Source organism: Eupeodes corollae, chromosome 3, assembly GCF_945859685.1.
Source record: "Eupeodes corollae chromosome 3, idEupCoro1.1, whole genome shotgun sequence".
NCBI lineage: Eukaryota > Metazoa > Arthropoda > Insecta > Diptera > Syrphidae > Eupeodes > Eupeodes corollae.
In genome coordinates this window covers 88,246,677-88,264,378 of record NC_079149.1, presented here as the reverse complement: position 1 = coordinate 88,264,378, position 17,702 = coordinate 88,246,677, and the positions used below count along the sequence as shown (strand labels likewise).

The 17,702-nt window shown below is 35.8% G+C and overlaps 2 protein-coding genes across 2 annotated transcripts; one reads left to right on the top strand and one right to left on the bottom strand.

Moving 5' to 3' along the window:
- Window positions 1-2,490: 2,490 nt before the first annotated feature.
- On the bottom strand, window positions 2,491-12,509 carry LOC129951688 (outer mitochondrial transmembrane helix translocase-like). The gene is made up of 4 exons (XM_056063978.1): window positions 12,390-12,509; window positions 12,123-12,326; window positions 11,683-12,015; window positions 2,491-3,959 (listed from the first exon to the last, which is right to left on the bottom strand). Exons 2-4 carry the CDS (start codon window positions 12,302-12,304, stop codon window positions 3,335-3,337), a joined length of 1,140 nt encoding a protein of 379 aa, XP_055919953.1. The 5' UTR covers window positions 12,305-12,326; window positions 12,390-12,509; the 3' UTR covers window positions 2,491-3,334.
- Window positions 12,510-14,186: 1,677 nt separating this feature from the next.
- On the top strand, window positions 14,187-15,949 carry LOC129951764 (outer mitochondrial transmembrane helix translocase-like). The gene is made up of 3 exons (XM_056064085.1): window positions 14,187-14,549; window positions 14,604-14,936; window positions 15,125-15,949. The coding sequence occupies exons 1-3, from the start codon at window positions 14,368-14,370 to the stop codon at window positions 15,759-15,761; spliced, it is 1,152 nt and encodes a 383-aa protein (XP_055920060.1). The 5' UTR covers window positions 14,187-14,367; the 3' UTR covers window positions 15,762-15,949.
- The last annotated feature ends 1,753 nt before the right edge of the window (window positions 15,950-17,702 follow it).

Below are 17,702 nucleotides of genomic sequence, written 5' to 3'. Positions count from 1 at the left end.
GTTTCGCACACCAAGTTGGTTGAGGTCCTCTCCCACCTGGGTGCGCCACCTGAGTCGCGGTCTTCCTCTACTGCGCCGCCGCGGCCGTCCCTCGGGATTGGATTCGTAGACCTTCCGGGCTGGAGCGTTGATGTCCATCCGCTCTACATGACCTAGCCATCTAAGCCGTTGGACTTTAATTCTGCTAACTAGGTCAGTGTCGCTGTACAGCCCGTACAGTTCGTCGTTATATCTTCTCCTTCATTCTCCATCTATGCGTACGGGACCAAAAATCACCCGAAGAATTTTTCTCTCCAAGCATCCTAAGAAGTTAACATCTTTTTTTGATAGGGTCCAGGCATCAGCGCCATAAATGAGAACCGGGATGATGAGTGTCTTATAGATGGTGATTTTACATGCTCGAGAGAGGACTTTACTTCTCAATTGCCTTCTAAGTCCAAAGAAGCAGCGATTTGCAAGAGTTATTCTTCGTTTGATTTCAGCGCTGGTGTCGTTGTCTACATTAATAGCGGTGCCTAGGTAGACAAAGTCCTTAACTACCTCAAAGTTATAGCTGTCCATGGTGACGTTTTTTTTTACAATTCTTTCCAGAAAGATGTTGGAGAAGTCGCATGACAGTGCATCGCCTTGTCTAAAACCTTTTTTGACATCAAATGCATCGGTAAGATCTTTTCCAACCTTGATAGAGCAGCGTACATTCTCCATCGTCATTCTGCACAAACGGATAAGTTTGACAGGGATGCCAAAACTAGGGTAGAGCTCTTCCCTATAGATGCTGTCATACGCGGCTTCAAAATCGATAAAGAGATGGTGGGTATCGATTTGAAGCTCCTGGGTTTTTTCCAAGATCTGCCGTAGTGTGAATATTTGGTCGATAGTGGACTTTCCTGGTCTGAAGCCACACTGATAACGACCAATCAGGTTGTTGACGAATGGCTTCAGACGTTCACATAATACGGCAGAGAGTATCTTATAAGTTAAGGAGACTGATGCCTCTGTAGTTGGCGCAGTTTAGAGGGTCTCCTTTCTTATGTATCGGGCACACTATACTGAGATTCCACTCATCGGGCATGCTTTCTTCCGACCATATTTTGCAGATGAGTTGGTGCATGCTCCGTACCAAGTCATCGCCTGCTGCTTTGAATAGTTCAGCAGCGATGCCGTCAGCTCCAGCAGCTTTGTTTGACTTAAGTTTAGATATAGCTATCTTCACTTCGTCAAGGTCGGGTAGGCGGAATTGTTGATCTGCGTCGCCGCGGTTGAGTGGTTCTTCTCCCTTACAGCGGAATTCGGTTCGTCATCGCCGTTATATAATTTGGAAAAGTGATCTTTCCATATTCTCAGCATCGACTGCGGTTCTACTACGATGTTCCCCTGATCCTCTTTACAGGTTTCGGTTCGTGGCTGGTACCCTTGGGAGGTTTTTTTTTTACCTTTTGGTAAAATTTACGAACCTCATTCCTGTTATGACATCACTCTATCTCCTCGATCGCGTGCTTCTCATGCTCTCTTTTTTTCCGTCTAAGAAGCCGGTGTTCCTCTCTCCTCTTCTGCTCGTAGAGCTCGCGTGCAGCTCTAGTCCTTTTGTGCAGCGCCGTTTTGTATGCCTCTTGTTCCGCTGCGTGCGCTTGCCGGCATTCGTCGTCAAACCAGGGGTTTCGTTGTGGTGGCCGTGTGAAACCTAGCACTTCACAGGCGGCATCTCTGATGGCTGCAAGACAATGTTGCCACTGGTTTTCAAAGCTTAATGCAGGAAGCATAGGACTCCTTAAGAGTTTATTAGAGACTCGATCGGAAAAGGACATGGCAGTCTCTTGCGATTGTAGCCGTCTAATGTCGAATCTTCTCACAGTACTTCCTTGTTTTGGCTTGGATAGGGATATCCGTAGCCGTACTTTGGCTACAACGAGGTAGTGGTCCGAGTCAATGTTGGCATTAAAATCTCCTAAGACAATTTTAATGTCATAGCCAGGGCACTGCTCATATGTCTTGTCCAAGAGCTCGAAGAATATGTCTTTGGTGTCTTCATCTTTCTCCTCTGTTGGGGCATGCGCGCATATTAGGCTTATGTTGGTGAATTTAGCCTTGATGCGGATTGTCGCTCACACTGTTGAAACTCAAGACTTTTTGCCTGAGCCTAGTTCCAAAAACAAATCCACACCCAAATAGACGCTGTCTTTGTTCTCGGTAGCAGTCGCCGTAGTACATATATATGTGCCTAATGTTGGCCAATTAAAAATTGGATAATGTTGTTTGATTTTTGATATAAAATTTTCCCACCAATTTTTTGATAGAAAAATTGCCGACGATTTACTTCCAATTTTGTCTGCAACTTTTGACAGATCAAATTGGGTGTTTACTGGTTGATCGAAAATTAAAAATTAATAAATTAAAAATTAGCAGTTTCAGGCGAAATAGGGGACAGAAAAAAAGGAATCACTCAGTAACATAAATAAAGAACATGGCTTTTGAACAAATAAAATATATTAATTAATAGTTTTTAAGCTTTATTCAACTGAATTTGAATACATTAATTAAAAATTTAAATTCTAACTTACCCCAATGATTTAAAGTCTAATACAAAATATAAAGCTTATATAACTTTAAATCAATAAACATAAAAGTTGTTTGTTGTTCATTTCTTCGATAATTAATATTAAAAAAAAAAACCTAAAAATTTTCCGTCAACGAACTTAATTATTTATTAAGAAAGAATCATTTACAACTTAGAAATAAAGAAAACAAAAATTCCCTGGGTTCATGCTCAAGACGTCCCGCGCTTAAGCATTGCTACAACTTATGATGTCAATAACAAAAGCATCTTTGTGCTGATAAAATGAATACATAGTGTATGTACAGTGATTGCCATTAATAATTCCTTTTCTATTCAATACTTTTTACAAAATTCTTCGATTGTCTAAATATTAAGATTTGTAGTCTATATACACCCATTTCAATCCAGTGGAGATCAAATTTTTAGTTCAACTGATTTTAAAATAAGTAAAGGATGTGATATAGCTGTTTATTTTTTAAACAATATATTTTTGGATAATAGTTTATTCGGTATAGTAAAATATGTGAAATTTGAAGAGAAATAAATATTAAACAAATTTAAAAATAAATAAACAATGAACTTTTATAAAATATTTAATATAAAACTGAATATTAACCACAATCACTGTACATCTAACTTATTTTCTACCAAAGAATTGTACAATTTGGTGGTGATATAAATATTTAAACTCTTCCTTAACAATGTCTCTATAAATAAAATATTATGATTAGATTTACACTCTTAAGACGAACTTTGATATCGATGAAATAAGGTAAAACACTAATCTAGGTCTATGCGACTATCGACAAAGAGACTTCCGGTGTGCATTTTGGACTCTTTTAATTTGTCATATGACTTCATTAGGTCTTCCATTGATATTGATAGCAACTCTTTAGGCGTCGACGCTTGTAATTCTTGTGAGGTGGTAGCAGCATTGAGAGCAGTCTCATTTGTGCGCATGAATTGTCGCATTCTATAGACCGATGCGTTTCGGCACATTTCTCGTAGATCAGATCCTGAAAAACCATTTGTGAGCTTGGCTAATCGATTGAAATCCACAGAATTGCTAATATTTTCTGTGTTGAGAATGAGTTTTAAAATTTCTAGACGTTGAGCGTCTGTGGGTAAGCCAATATGGAATTGAGCTGGCATACGACGGAGAATGGCCTTATCGAGGTCTTGTGGACGATTTGTTGCACCCATGACGATGACAGTCGAACCAGCTTGGGTACTAAGACCATCCCAGAGCATCATGAATTGAGTTTTCATCATGGCCGTGGCTTCATGATCGTTAGAACTGCGACTGCGAAGGAATGAATCGATCTCATCGATGAATATGATGCATGGCTGCAGTTTGATGGCAAGCGAGAAAACTGCCGAAGCAAGTTTCTGCGATTCACCGTACCTGAAATATACAACAAATAATATAATACATTTTTTTTTAATTTGATATGTTTTCTATATGTGTAACTTTGAGCATTATGAGCTTATTTTCCATAGTTTCTATTTTCTTTTAATAAATGGATAGAGGATTTTTATTGTCAAGTTGACCTTATTGATTGTTTCTTGTAAAAGAAGCTCAAAAGTAAGTTTTTTGTATAGAGCCATGTCTAGTTTTGGCATCCCTGCCAAACTCGGCCGTTTGTGCAGGATGACCATGGAGAGTTCACGCTGCTCCATAAAGGTTGGAAACAACTTAACAGAACCTAAGGTTTTAGACAAGATGATGCGCTGTCATGCGATTTTTTTAACATCGTGCTTGAAAGAATAGTGCAGACCTCACACGTTAACACTAGAGGCACTATCTTTCAAAATTCTTTCTAGAATATGCTGATGACATTGGCAGAGACGGCAAAAATGGGTTTAACGGTTAATGAGGGCAAAACAAAGTACATGCTGTTGTTAAGAAAGGACATACAACACCGACGTCTTGGTGAAAACGTCACCATCGACAGACGTAACTATGAGGTAGTCAAGGACTTCGTCTACCTAGACTCCGTTGTAAACGCAGAAAACAACACCAGCGCTGAGATCAAACGCCAAATAACTCTTGCTAACCGCTGTTTCTTTGGACTAAGAAAGCAATTGAGTGGTAAAGTCCTCTCTCGAGGGACCAAAGTAATGTTATATAAAACCCTTATCATCCCCTTCCTGCTATACGGTGCAGAAGCATGGGCTATGATGAAAGCACCTTGGGTCGTTTCGAGAGAAAAGTTCTTCGTGTAATGTATGCATAGAAGAGGAGAAGATAGAACGACGAGCTGTACGGGCTGTACAGGGACGTAGACTAAGCCAGAAGGGTAAAATTCCAACAACTAAGATGGCTGGGTCACGTAGAGCGCATGGAAACCAATGTTCCGGCCCGGAAAGTCTTCGAATCCGCACCTACAGGACAGCGCAGTAGAGGAAGACAGCGGATCAGGAGGCGCGCACAAGTGGATAGTGGCCTCACCCAACTTGGAGTGCTCAACTGGAGACATCTAGCAAAGGACCAAGCTAGATGGAAAAGTTTGTTGGATGAGGCCCTATTTCAGAAAGGATTGTAGCGCCACCTCAAGTAAGTAAGTAAGTAACTGAAAAAGAGCGCTTGAGTCTTCCCAGCATTTATTTTAATTTTTCAATCACTAAAATATGTTTGTAAAAAAACAACAGAACATGATGAATATAAGCATGTAAATAAATAAATAGGCTGACTTACAACTCTCAACTGTGTGCGAGTACTGTTGTCTTGGATGGGATGGTGCCTACAGTTTTAAAAGTGATATCATTTTATTTTGTGTGAGTTTCTCAAGGCATTTACCCAGAGAACTAAGCAAGCTTATTGCTTATATAACTATAATTTATGGACCGATTTTGTCCAGATTTTTGAATGAGCATGATTTTATCTGTTTTCCATTACTTTGGAAAATAAGCCATTTTAAAACAAGCAGTAAAAACAGCTTGTACAAATTGAACACCTTTTCTGGGAAGGTTTCTTACAATTATATTTTTAAGATCATCGAACCCAGGGCTTTTTGAGTTTTTAAGACTGCATCTTGTTCTGAAACTATGTCATCATAAACTTAGAACTGTTGAGATCTAATAAGTGCCATTGATTTGTTTTGTTTATATTGAGCTCGCACTAAAAGGGTTATGAATACCCTTATAATGATTAAACACAGTGCGAGCAATTAGGAAGGGCGGACAGGATTAGAAAGGAAATCCGATGCACATTAGGTTTGAATGTCTGCACATGGTAATGACTGGGAAATATTGAGCCTGGTAAAGCGTTCCACATTTGTGTAGTGCAGCTAAAGAAAGAATCTCTACACTTAACAGTACGTCTAAAGTTTGGTTCAAGGGTAAACTGATTAGCATTCCTAGAAGTGAAGTATTACGGTTGAATTCTTTGAAGGGAAAAATATAACTGGTTATTTACCTAGAGCATTGTTGGTGAAAATATCGATAAAACAATGCTAGAAATGAGACCTTGCGGCGGCGCACAGTGGTTCGGTTTGTATGGGAGAGCGGAAAAAAGTCTGTCAAATCTGAACGGTTCAACGGATTTAAATGAAATTTGGCGTACATGTTAAGATTACTCTTATACATATTTGGTCAAAATTTGGTCAAGAAAAAATTATTAGAAAAAAAGTTATTGACATTTTTCTAAAATTTGAGGCTTTTGATGTTATATTTTAATAAAAGTTTTTTTTAGTAAAAATCTTAACTTTTTATTTTGAACAAAATATTATTACTAACTATGCATATTATAAAATTAAATAAATAAATACATACAAAAAATAAATAAAAAACAATTATGAAGTAGTAATTTTATGACGCTAAAATGAGGTTTTTAGCGTCTGCGCTGATTGGAAGTATTTTCTTGTTTGCCTGTGGCCTTAAACCTGTTATTATTGGATCTAAGGATATGAGTATATGATGCATCACATCTTCATTCGTCGCAGTTCGGTTACATTTTCTCGAATGAAACCTGCGGTAGGGTTTATAATCCTTATTTCGGCATTCTTGGGCTTCCTCGGAGAGCGATCCAACCTGAAATGCACAGCTTTTAATTATTTCTCCATGGATCAAAACCTTATGTACGGTTGCTGGCATATTGTACCATTTATATTTCTCAACAAACAGTTCAGCAGTTTCCCACATGTAAGCTGCACTTTTTTTTAAATCTAATTTTTTTTTTTTCATTCGACGTTATTACTTCAAGGACAACAGCAAACCGCCGAATTAGGGATTCACTAACTCCAGTGATTTCTGAAGTCATGGTTGGATTTGCAAAAAATCTTCTGGAGGTGTTGCCGTCATTACTTGTCCGCGTATCTTGTTTTACAAGATCGACAATGATGCCCAGTTTTTCACGAAACTCCTGCTGAATTTTCCTTTTCTGAGCATCTCTAATATAACGGGTCTCATAGTTGGTTCTCCATGCTTTAAATGGCAAATTGTAGGCAACATGGAGGATACACTCCATAAATTTTATCCGAGCGTGAAGAGGAGACATTCCCATTTTCAAAGCTTCCCTGTTTACAGTTTGGTTCTTATATTTGTCAGGTTATTCATATGAAACAGGAAGAAGCTTCAGGAGTTTCTGTTTACTGATTTCCGTATCTATTCTTTGTTTCTCGTTTCGTATGATTTCTGCAGTTTCTTTTACAAAAGAAAATTGGATGGCTCTGCAGTATCTTGTAGAGGATGGTCGATCGTTGTTTCACACAATAATATGCCTGTTATCCTCCATAGTCATTTACATTGGTACCAAAGATGTCATAAACATATTAGCGTCCGAAGTTTCTTCTTTGCCAAATGTTTGACTGTATTGTGGTTGTCCAGAGGCACCATCACATCCCCATTTAGTGTACAGTGTTAAAGACTGTCCTTCAATTCTGGTTATCTTCTCTGATGTCTTTCCTTCTAATAACCTTGTTGCAGTGTGGTCTAACAATTTTTGTAGTGGCACACTTGCTGAGCTTTCCGTAATGCTTATATCTAAAGGATAGCACTTTTTTTTTGCTTCCAGTAATTTAATATAAGGTGGAAAAACATCATGTCCTTCGTCTTTTAGGGCATGTCTTAATACTTGATATTGGCGTTTCGACAATTCTGCTTGTATAAATAATGCAAGAGCCTTATCCGGATCAAATTGTGAGCAGGAAAAGCTCTCTGATGTTGCTGCATAGTTTATCTCTTCTTGAGGAAATATATTTCTAATTTCGTCCCTCTTATACCTTTTAGCTCGATCACAGCATTCGTCAAAACTCTTTCGTGGTCTTCCCATATAAGTTGACGTTTCGGGCATTACACTTTTGGTTAGTTCTACCCCGAAAACTCATTCGAGCCAATGATTGTATTTTTTTTCAAAATGACTTTTTTTTCTATGAAATGCGTTCCATCGACTCAAAAAATGAGACATAATACGTTTCTTTAATTCTGACAGCACAGTTTCTATTATCTCAGAAATTAAGTTGGGGTATTCCCTTTCAAAATATGGTAAAAGATTTTGAACATCATATCCATTAGTAATAAGTTCACTACACAACACTGAATAAGGTATTTCGATTAAATGCATTTTAATGTATTGAACTCACTATATATGTATGTATGATTTTTATTATATTTCACTTCACTTTCACTTATTGGTTGATCAAAGAGTACAAATTTTGTTTGCAGCATATGCTGGCATACTTACTTTCTTGGTATCTTTTGGTGCTTTTTTTTTAAATCAAAAAGTTTTAAAAAAAACGCATTTTTTCCTAGTACTAAAGCTTCAGACTACTTATAGAAGCTATCTTTTATAAATAATCAATTTTTTTTTTGATAATCAAAAATAGAACAATTAAATTATTTAAGAAGATAGAGAATTTATTTAAAGGAACTTCGGAAAAAAAACAATCTCAAAATTTGTTAAAAATACGGTTCGCGATTTGAGTAAAATTATTTGTCAACTTTGAGGGCTCGTAAATCAGAACATACAATATATGTATATGTTAAAAAATACTTTTAATTCATACGCTCGGGTTATATAAGAGTACTTAAACATAAAATTTAAAAGGATAAATATGACTTCTTAAAAAGACTTTTTTCCGCTCTCGCACCACTGTGCGGCGGTGTTCAAGAGAAGTAAATATCTCGGTAAGAAAACTATCTCCTATCATTTTTATAGCTCTCTTTGATATTCTATCCAAAAGACTAAAGTATGTTATTAGGGCACCAGAGACCAGAAACCTAAACAGCATTTTTGGCGATGCCGTGTAAGTGATCTCTCCAGAACAAAAACCTGTCTCCTCGATGCAATTACCACCCATGGATAGTGTCATTGGGGGATGGTTACGCATTTGCTACAGTGAACAGCATTGATTTTTCGAAGCATTAGGTTCTTCATGGTTTTTGAATCTCTATTGGACACATTGCTGCTATAAGGTGGGTTAGAAGTCTTAAACAAAATATCATTTTTAAAAATAAGAAAGTGTCGAGTACAAAACGTTTATTTTGTGGATATCAGATTTACGCCCGACCATCACTACTTTAATTAAATGGTTCGAAAGATGATTTCCAACCCTACTAAGAAGAGTTTCTTCAATACTAAATGCACTCATTTTCAATCAGAGAGCTTAAAGCCAAACTCAAATGCCTTTGAAATATCAAGTGCAATAATCTTACTTTCTCCAAAACGAATTCAAAATGTGTTTGGTGCGATAAACCATGAGCTCACCAGTGGACCTATTGCTATGCTAAAACCATACTGCCGGTCGTTAATAAGCTTTCCTTCTTCAAGATATTTCTTGAGCTGATTCCATTACCTTTCGAGTCAGGCTGCACAAATGCTGTTTTTAATCCACTCGGAAAGAGACAGACAGAAAAGCTTACGTAGTGTTTGAAGAATACCTCTTCAGAACAATAGCAGGCATACTATCCGGACCAGCGGATTGTCGTGGTCTTTGAATACTTTGGCAACTAAACGAGTTGGAAAGAATATTTGTCTCATAAAATCGTTTACACTTTCAAGTACAGGAGGAGTCACATAACTCATTGACAGTATTGAATTAACACCAAGCTGAGCTGTCAATAAGCACGAGTTTAGAAACCGACGATGACGTAGTTTTACGCATATTTTTCATAATGACCAAACATTTGTTGAACTCTTAAGATATTGTAATATTTACTGCCGTAATTTCTGGTCATGCAAAAACTGAATGCGTCATTTTCGAAGCCATAAATTCTACGCTGTTTTGTATTCCCCTAATGCACCAATTAACATTCAATTGATGAGCTTTTACTTCCCTGCTATTTTAAGCCCACATCCAAAGGAAAAGAATGCGAATTTTTAAAAGATTTTTTACGGGAAATTTTACCGCAACAAAAACCAGCCTTTGGCTGTTTTTTTATCCCTAGTTGTGGCTGCAAAATATCGGAAAAGTTGAGTGCAACCACAGGTGTACCTAGCCTTTATTTTGCAAAAGCAACAAAAGCAGGTGATCGAGATCGAGAACAAGAACGACTTCTTTCGACAAGGTCAAAAATGCCGGCAGATGAGCCGAAGAAGTATGAGGTCAGGCGGACCCTTACTTCAACAATATGTATTGTATTTTAACAATTCTGATTTTAACGTAGATTAACTGAAATTAACATTCAATCGTTTATGTAAAAAATGGGTTTTTAACGCAGCGTTTTTAAAGTCACTTAACTTAATGTTTGGTACAACACTCACAACTCGAATCTCGCGCGTAATATTAATAGTAATAAGAAAATGTCTAGTTGAGACTCCTTCTCGATTTTTGTTTTTAAACTTTCTCGAAAAATAAGAATAGTTGGAAAGTGGTCTTAATTCGTCCATTACGTTTCGGCAAGTATTGGAAACTCATCCAACAAGTTGTCGAAACCGTGTTTGTGTGTGTGAAAGTAAAGTTTCGCTGAGAATCAATAACGCCGGCTTTCCTGATGAGCGTAAAGCTTCCAGGAAGACATGATGCCGTGACCGACTATCACGAAAACGAATGCTTGTGATGGGTAAATGTGTGGGTGACTGGAATGGTCGAGGGAGGAAGAATTAGTTTTTGAATTAGCTTGGAAGGTACTCTAGATAGAGCCCCGCAAGCGACAAGTGAAATTGAGGAAATAAAAAGTTCGAGGAAGTGTTTGAAGAAAAAAAAAAGAAAAATTGAGAAGAAGGATATAGAAAATCGTGAATAGAGGAAATTAGAAGGAAAACTAAGAGTCGAGGATCGAGGTGTGAGGATTGTGGATAAGAGGAAAATAGGAAGGAAACAAGCAAAGTAGTTCATTTCGTTTTCCCTTTGTTGTTTTAAGTATATATATGTCGGGAAGGACGCGCCTGGTGTTAAAAGCACATTTTCTTTTGTTATTTGCTTTTTTTTATTATTTAAACTTTTTTGTAATTCGTTAACTTTTATTTTGAAAATATTTCGGGTTTTAATCCAGGGATCTTCAATCCCACGGTTTCCCAAAAAATACATTTTAAATTAAAAAACAAACGTTCGTTGTGTTATCTTTTCATTTTCGCTTCATTCAACATAAAGAGTTTTGACATTTTCTTTTTTTTTGGTTTTAAAAAAAAAATTCCTGGCGCCCATCTGCACCGTTCCCACTGTAAGTACTTGTAATAACATATTTCCAAATTGTAGCAATTTAAATGCTTTTATAAATCGATCAATGTTAAAATTTATAAAATATTTATTAACAATAATAAGAATAACAAAAAGTGTAACAGAATGAATGTGAAAAGCTGAATATTTTGCGTTGTTGTGACCGAAAAGTTCAATTATTTGAAATATTACAGAATGACAAAAACCGACTTCTTCGATCCTCATGAAAGTACTGTGAGCTACTTAGAAAATTCTAAGTCCTTTAGTATCAAAAAATTATTTTATTTACTAAATTTAACTCCAACAAATATCAAGTTATTTTAAACTTCAACTGTGCTCAAATCGTTTCATTTTAAGATCAAGATTGCCCAATTTTTTAAATGTTTTGAATCATTTACCCATTTTCAAGAAAACATACAAAGTAAAGAAAAGTAATTTTTCGAATGTGCAAGCCAAACAAAAATAGGTACTTGCCGAAAACGGTTACATAACCACTTCACAAACTAAACAACTTCATAATATTTTACTTACCATTTGTCGGTGAGAATCGCAACGTCTAGATTAATGAATCTCATACCAGCTTCCTTAGCTGTAGCCTTAGCAATCAATGTTTTTCCACATCCTGGTGGCCCATGCAAAAGAACTCCCTTTGGTGCTTCCCAAAGTTTCGATTGATTAAACAAGTTTCTATGCCTCACAGGCAAAACCACTGACTCCCTCAGTTCTTGGATAACACTATCCAATCCAGCGATGTCCTTCCAACTCACTGGAATATCATCAGGCACAACTAAATGTGATGCAATCATCAATTCATAGTCACTCAGAATTTGAGTGTTAATCTTGAAGCCATCTCCTTCACCGAGTCTATTTTGGTAAGCGTTTTAAAATCAAATCAAAACAAATGAAATGAAGAAAAAAATTGAGAAAAATTATTGTAGGAGCAAAATTTTATATTCAATCCTTTTTCTAACCTTTTTAATTGTTCTTCGGCACGTATTTTGGCCTTCCTTTTGTTCTTGCTTGTCGGGTCCAATTGGTTCATCATCCACTTGACCGAATAAAAGGTAACAACGGACGCAAGAGACACACGTAGGATCAATTGCAGGACCTCATTGCGACTTAATTGAGAATTACCAAAACTTAGGTTATTCATTTTTGATTTTAAACCAAGAGATCTGAAAGAGTAATTTAATTTTAAGGCACTGTCAATTCAATAAGAAGACGTTATTCTGAATTACAATTAAATAAATTCTGGGAAAAATCAAGTTTTAACTTCCGCAATACAAAAATCTAGGTCTCTGTGAATTGAATTTGCCTAGTGCTGGAAAGATAGATGACACATGACAGCTGAAAAAAAAATGGCAACCTTTATGTCAAAAGCAACATTAATGTACCAGATCAGTGTGTTTTGTGCGTTGCGCATACTGGTTTTTATGTAAACGCACAAACTAGATAACAATAATTAACTAAGTTGCCAAGAAGTTAAAATTCTGGAACTTTGTTGCATTTCTGTTTGCTATGTCCATTGAAGATGACTGAACGATCAAAAGACTTGACCGTCAACCCGGAGATCTCTATTAAACCCTTTATCGAAAGGATAGGTAGATCCTGATCGATTATCAACGAAAAAACAACTTTCTTTAATTTGACCTTACTGACTTTGTCTTAATACAACGAGTACTTTGAATGGCATTCGAATAAAGACCATCAAAGCGAGCGAAATACAACGACAAGATTTGTTAAAAGTAAAAAGACAGCGATTTCCCCTAAGGGTTATACAATACGAGTCCAAAGATTTTATTTTGTTAACAGGTATTTTTACAAAAACTCATGTAATTTCGAAAGAGAGATTACGTTACATTTTCAGTTAAAGTTTTAAGGCGAATTTATAAATATAAAAAGATGGCGATTGGTATAATGTAAGTGTCAGATTTGAATTTAAATTTTGACAGTTACAGAATTTGAATTTAAACCCAAGATATTTAAGAATTTACAATATTTAAAAAAAGTAGTAATATTTTCTGCTTCAACAATGACAAAAACGATTTTCTCAAACAGGGCAATTCATTTCGTGGATTAAAATTGGTAGCGCAGGCATTTGAATTGTCAAAATGTTAGTTAAATATTTGTCATTTATGATTATATGACGACGGATTGCTTACTAATCAAACAAAGCGTTGATATTATATGAACATTACTAAAAAAACAAAAAAAGTGTTGATGCAACCGTATGACTCAGTAAACAAAGTTGCAAGTTTTGCTGATAATCCATTTTATCCATTTAGTGGCGTTTTCTCATGAAGGAGTTTGAAGATCATGACTTGGACAGTAAGTGGTTGCAATTTGACACTGTCAGCTCGTTTATAATTAAGAGAATAACCTCTGAATTGACCCCTGTGTCACTACACACCTTCAACATTCAAATGTCATGTCATTGTGATACTAAAACAGCTTTAATCCGGTTTTATTACTTCTATCAACTAGTTTTAGCTTATTCCTCCTCTAATACTCATGTATGTTCTTTATAAATACGTTTTTCGGTAATAAGGTCGTTGTAAAGTCGTAATGACTTTCCTCCACAAATAATTCGCATTAACAGAAAAGACTGATAGTGTTTTATTTATTATACACTACTCAACGAACACATCCATTAAGTTTCAAGGAAGTATCAAACGTAAAAACGTCGTCTAAAAATGAAAAGCTAGAAAAATAATTTCGATACTGGAACAAAAATCACATCTTTATCCGCAACAGTATTTTACGGATGGTGGATGTTATTTGTGTTAATTTCTACGCATGGCTTTTCCACTCATTATACGCTTTATATCTGGTCTTAAAATATAATATTAGTTAAAGCAACTCAAAGTTGGCCAATATTTAGTATTGAACCATTAGCAACTTCAAACTGCTCGGTGCTTCGTGGGTGCCGGCCCTAAATAAAAATATAAACAAGATGTGTAATCAAACAAACCTATTTTATGCCGCAACCTTAAAAAGAAAAACAGAAATAACAGACAACTGTCATTTATCAAATTTTCCAGCTAAATTTATTTATTATATGTTTTAACAATTTTGGACAGGTTAAAGTTATCCACTTGTTTAAACAAAAGCTTAGCCTCAGTGCCTCTGTCTACATTAGTTCAAATATTTCTTCTCGTCTGCAAAATTAGCCACGTTTTTTCTTGCCTTTTCTTTTTTTTTTAATTATCGAGAAGTATGAGCGATTTTGGTTTTGGCGGTTCCCAAATGGGCAGGAATGAAATATTTCAACTGGTCCTCCGGGTATCTGTTGCTTCCGTTGTTACCTACTTCTCGCTAAAATGGATGATGAAGCAATTAGACCCAACTAGTAAGAACAAACGCAATGCCAAAATTCGCGCCGAGGAGCAATTGAAGAGGTAAGAGGCTGTTTAAATCACAAAATTGTGTATCTAAATTATGAAGAATTTCAGGATACAGAAGGCCAGCAACTTTGGAATAAATACCCAAGTTCTGAATGACTATGAGCTGATGATTGCATCGCATTTAGTTGTACCCGATGATATTCCAATTAGCTGGAATGATATTGCAGGATTGGATGGTGTCATTCAGGAGCTGAGGGAATCAGTGGTTCTGCCGGTGAGGCACAGGGATTTGTTTAGCAAGTCGAAATTATGGGAAGCCCCAAAGGGAGTTCTATTACATGGACCACCTGGATGTGGCAAGACTTTAATTGCAAAAGCCACTGCCAAAGAGGCTGGCATGAGGTTCATCAACTTGGATGTGGCAATTCTGACAGATAAATGGTAAGTATGGCAGTCTTATTTTGGGATTCCCCTGATAAGTGTTTGGATGTATTTACTCAATGCACAACCTTACTTTTTTATCTGAGCAAGTAATTTAGGAAAAGTCTTAAAAATTGAGAGCCTTAATAAAAATAAAAAAGGACAAACTATTAACTGTATTTAATATTAAATGTTGTATTTCCTTTCAGGTATGGTGAATCACAGAAATTGGCTTCTGCCGTCTTCTCCCTCGCTGTTAAGTTGCAACCTTGCATCATATTCATCGATGAAATCGATTCATTCCTGCGCACCCGCACTTCAAACGATCATGAAGCCACCGCCATGATGAAAACTCAATTCATGATGCTCTGGGATGGCCTTAGTACACAAAGTGGCTCGTCAGTTATCGTCATGGGGGCAACCAATCGTCCACAAGATCTCGATAAGGCAATTCTCCGTCGTATGCCAGCTCAATTCCATATTGGCCTACCTACCGATGCCCAGCGTTTGCAAATATTGAAACTTGTTCTCGAAACAGAAAACATAAGTGATTCTATTAATTTTAATCAACTATCAAAACTTACCAAAGGATTTTCCGGTTCTGATCTAAGAGAGATGTGCCGCAATGCTTCTGTTTATAGAATGAGAACGTTTATGCGCGATAATGAGAAAGCTATTGATTCGGCTAATGGAGATAGTGAGTTGTTAGCAGGTGCATCAACATCATCTAATGATAATTTGCTTGCTATTTCAATGGATGATATGCTGAAATCCTATGAGAGGATGAAGGAGTCTAAAAAACATACACAAAATATTTTTGTCGAGAATCACATTGATCTTGATTAAATTTTAATTTTTAAATTTAAGTTATTTTGATAGTTTGTATTTTTGGAAAGTCCGAACACATTCCAACTGGAATTTTAGATTTACTTAAATAACTTTTAAATCAACAATAATCGATAGTTTTGGTTGCAAGGCTTTTCAATGCAAAATTAAAAAGTTATATTTTTTAAATAAAATGAAAACAAACAAGAGTTTGGAAATAATTAACTTGATAATGATTTACGCATTTAGGATTGTACTTGGGGATTTTAAGATTCGTTTTATGAAATCAAATTCTGAACGAACTACACTAATCGTGATCTACAAAATCCTTAGTATCGGATCGTCTTCAATTCGACTCTCGTCGTATTTCCTTATAAACGAATTCGCGGCGAAGCGAAAATAATTTTTCCCATTTTCTAGTGATTTGCCACTGTTGTGTCAATGATGTTTGACTTTTTCTTCCTATATTCCAATGATTTGAAACTTTTGGTTTGACATTCATTAGCCATGCTACAAGTCCACCAAAATGTGTATGTTTTAGGTATTGTACGGAAATATTAGTTACTTCTTTTTTCAAATTGACAAAAAGCCATTTTACAGAAAGCACTAAATGAAGTTGTCCAGAAAATAAATGAATCATTGAGTTATAAAGTTCAGATTTGAGTTGACTGACAAAAAAACATTAGCAACTGTCATTTTGACAGAAGTAGGCTTAACTTGATATTTAGGGACATTTTTCTTGACTTACTTTCCAGTCAACTTTCCATTAAAGTTGCCAAATATTAAATTTAAAAATAGAATCAAATATGGTTTATATATGTTCTCAAAGGGAAAAATTAGAGGAATCCTTAAGATTACGGGTGTCCAGGAGAATAAATGAATTTTATATTTTATTGTGGATAAATTATAAGAAAATTAAAATAAAGCTAACTCACATTTTTATAAAATTACAACCCAGAAAGAATCCACAAAATCGAACAGTGAATAATAATACCCTTTCTCATGTGAATCTGCCAAACAAAAACTAATCATACAAAATCTGTGCTTAAATTTCGCTAAAATTAGGTACTTGTTTGAAACATTTTTTAAAATATTTCTGAGAATACGGAAATCTCTGATCTATTTGAACATGGACAGCTGTCACTTTTGAAGCTGCCATGCTTTGACATTTGACAAGTAAAAACTGCGCTATTGGTCACATTCACAAAGTGGCTATCGTTACGTAGTCAAGGGATTCTGATTGGCTAAATCGAACTACAAAAGTCGTTTAAATTTATTTAGGCTACAATGTTAGCGCACACTGGTGTTGGCGTTTCACAATCAGCGGCTCGGTAAGAAGAAGAATTCAAAATTAAATGAATCTTTCGGTATTTGAATACAAATATAATTCAATCGTATTATAGGTCTCTTTGGTTTAATTGAATTTATAGTTCTGAAAACACAAATGTGTCTTATTTTATATATTTGTCATTAATGTGACAGTTCCTGAATCCTGATTGACTAGCTTTTTAGTGCAATTTTGCATTCAAAAAGCTATTTGAATTTTGATTACGTAGTCACTAGCTTTGTGAATGTGCCCATTGCTAAAAATGAAAGTTACACACTTCGAAAACGTATTAAAATTGTTAACATTTACTACAAAAATGGCTCTACGAAACAATCAGGTGTAACTAAAAGTTAATGTGTGAAGTAACTTATTGGGTGGATGAAGTACCCTATAAAGGAGATAAAAACTGACAATTAGCCTAGACTTTCTTCTTTGATACGACAGGATCTATAGCAATGCTTCACTAAATACCCTTTTTAATATTAAAATGAAATCTCTTATTTATTGATACTCAAATTATTACAATGCTGCGTGCAAATGTAATTGCTGTCTAGTGGATGACAGGCCTAAGTTTCCCGCAACCTAGTTGTGTTGTTTAATGAGCTCCCAGACCAAATGAATATGACATTGTGGTA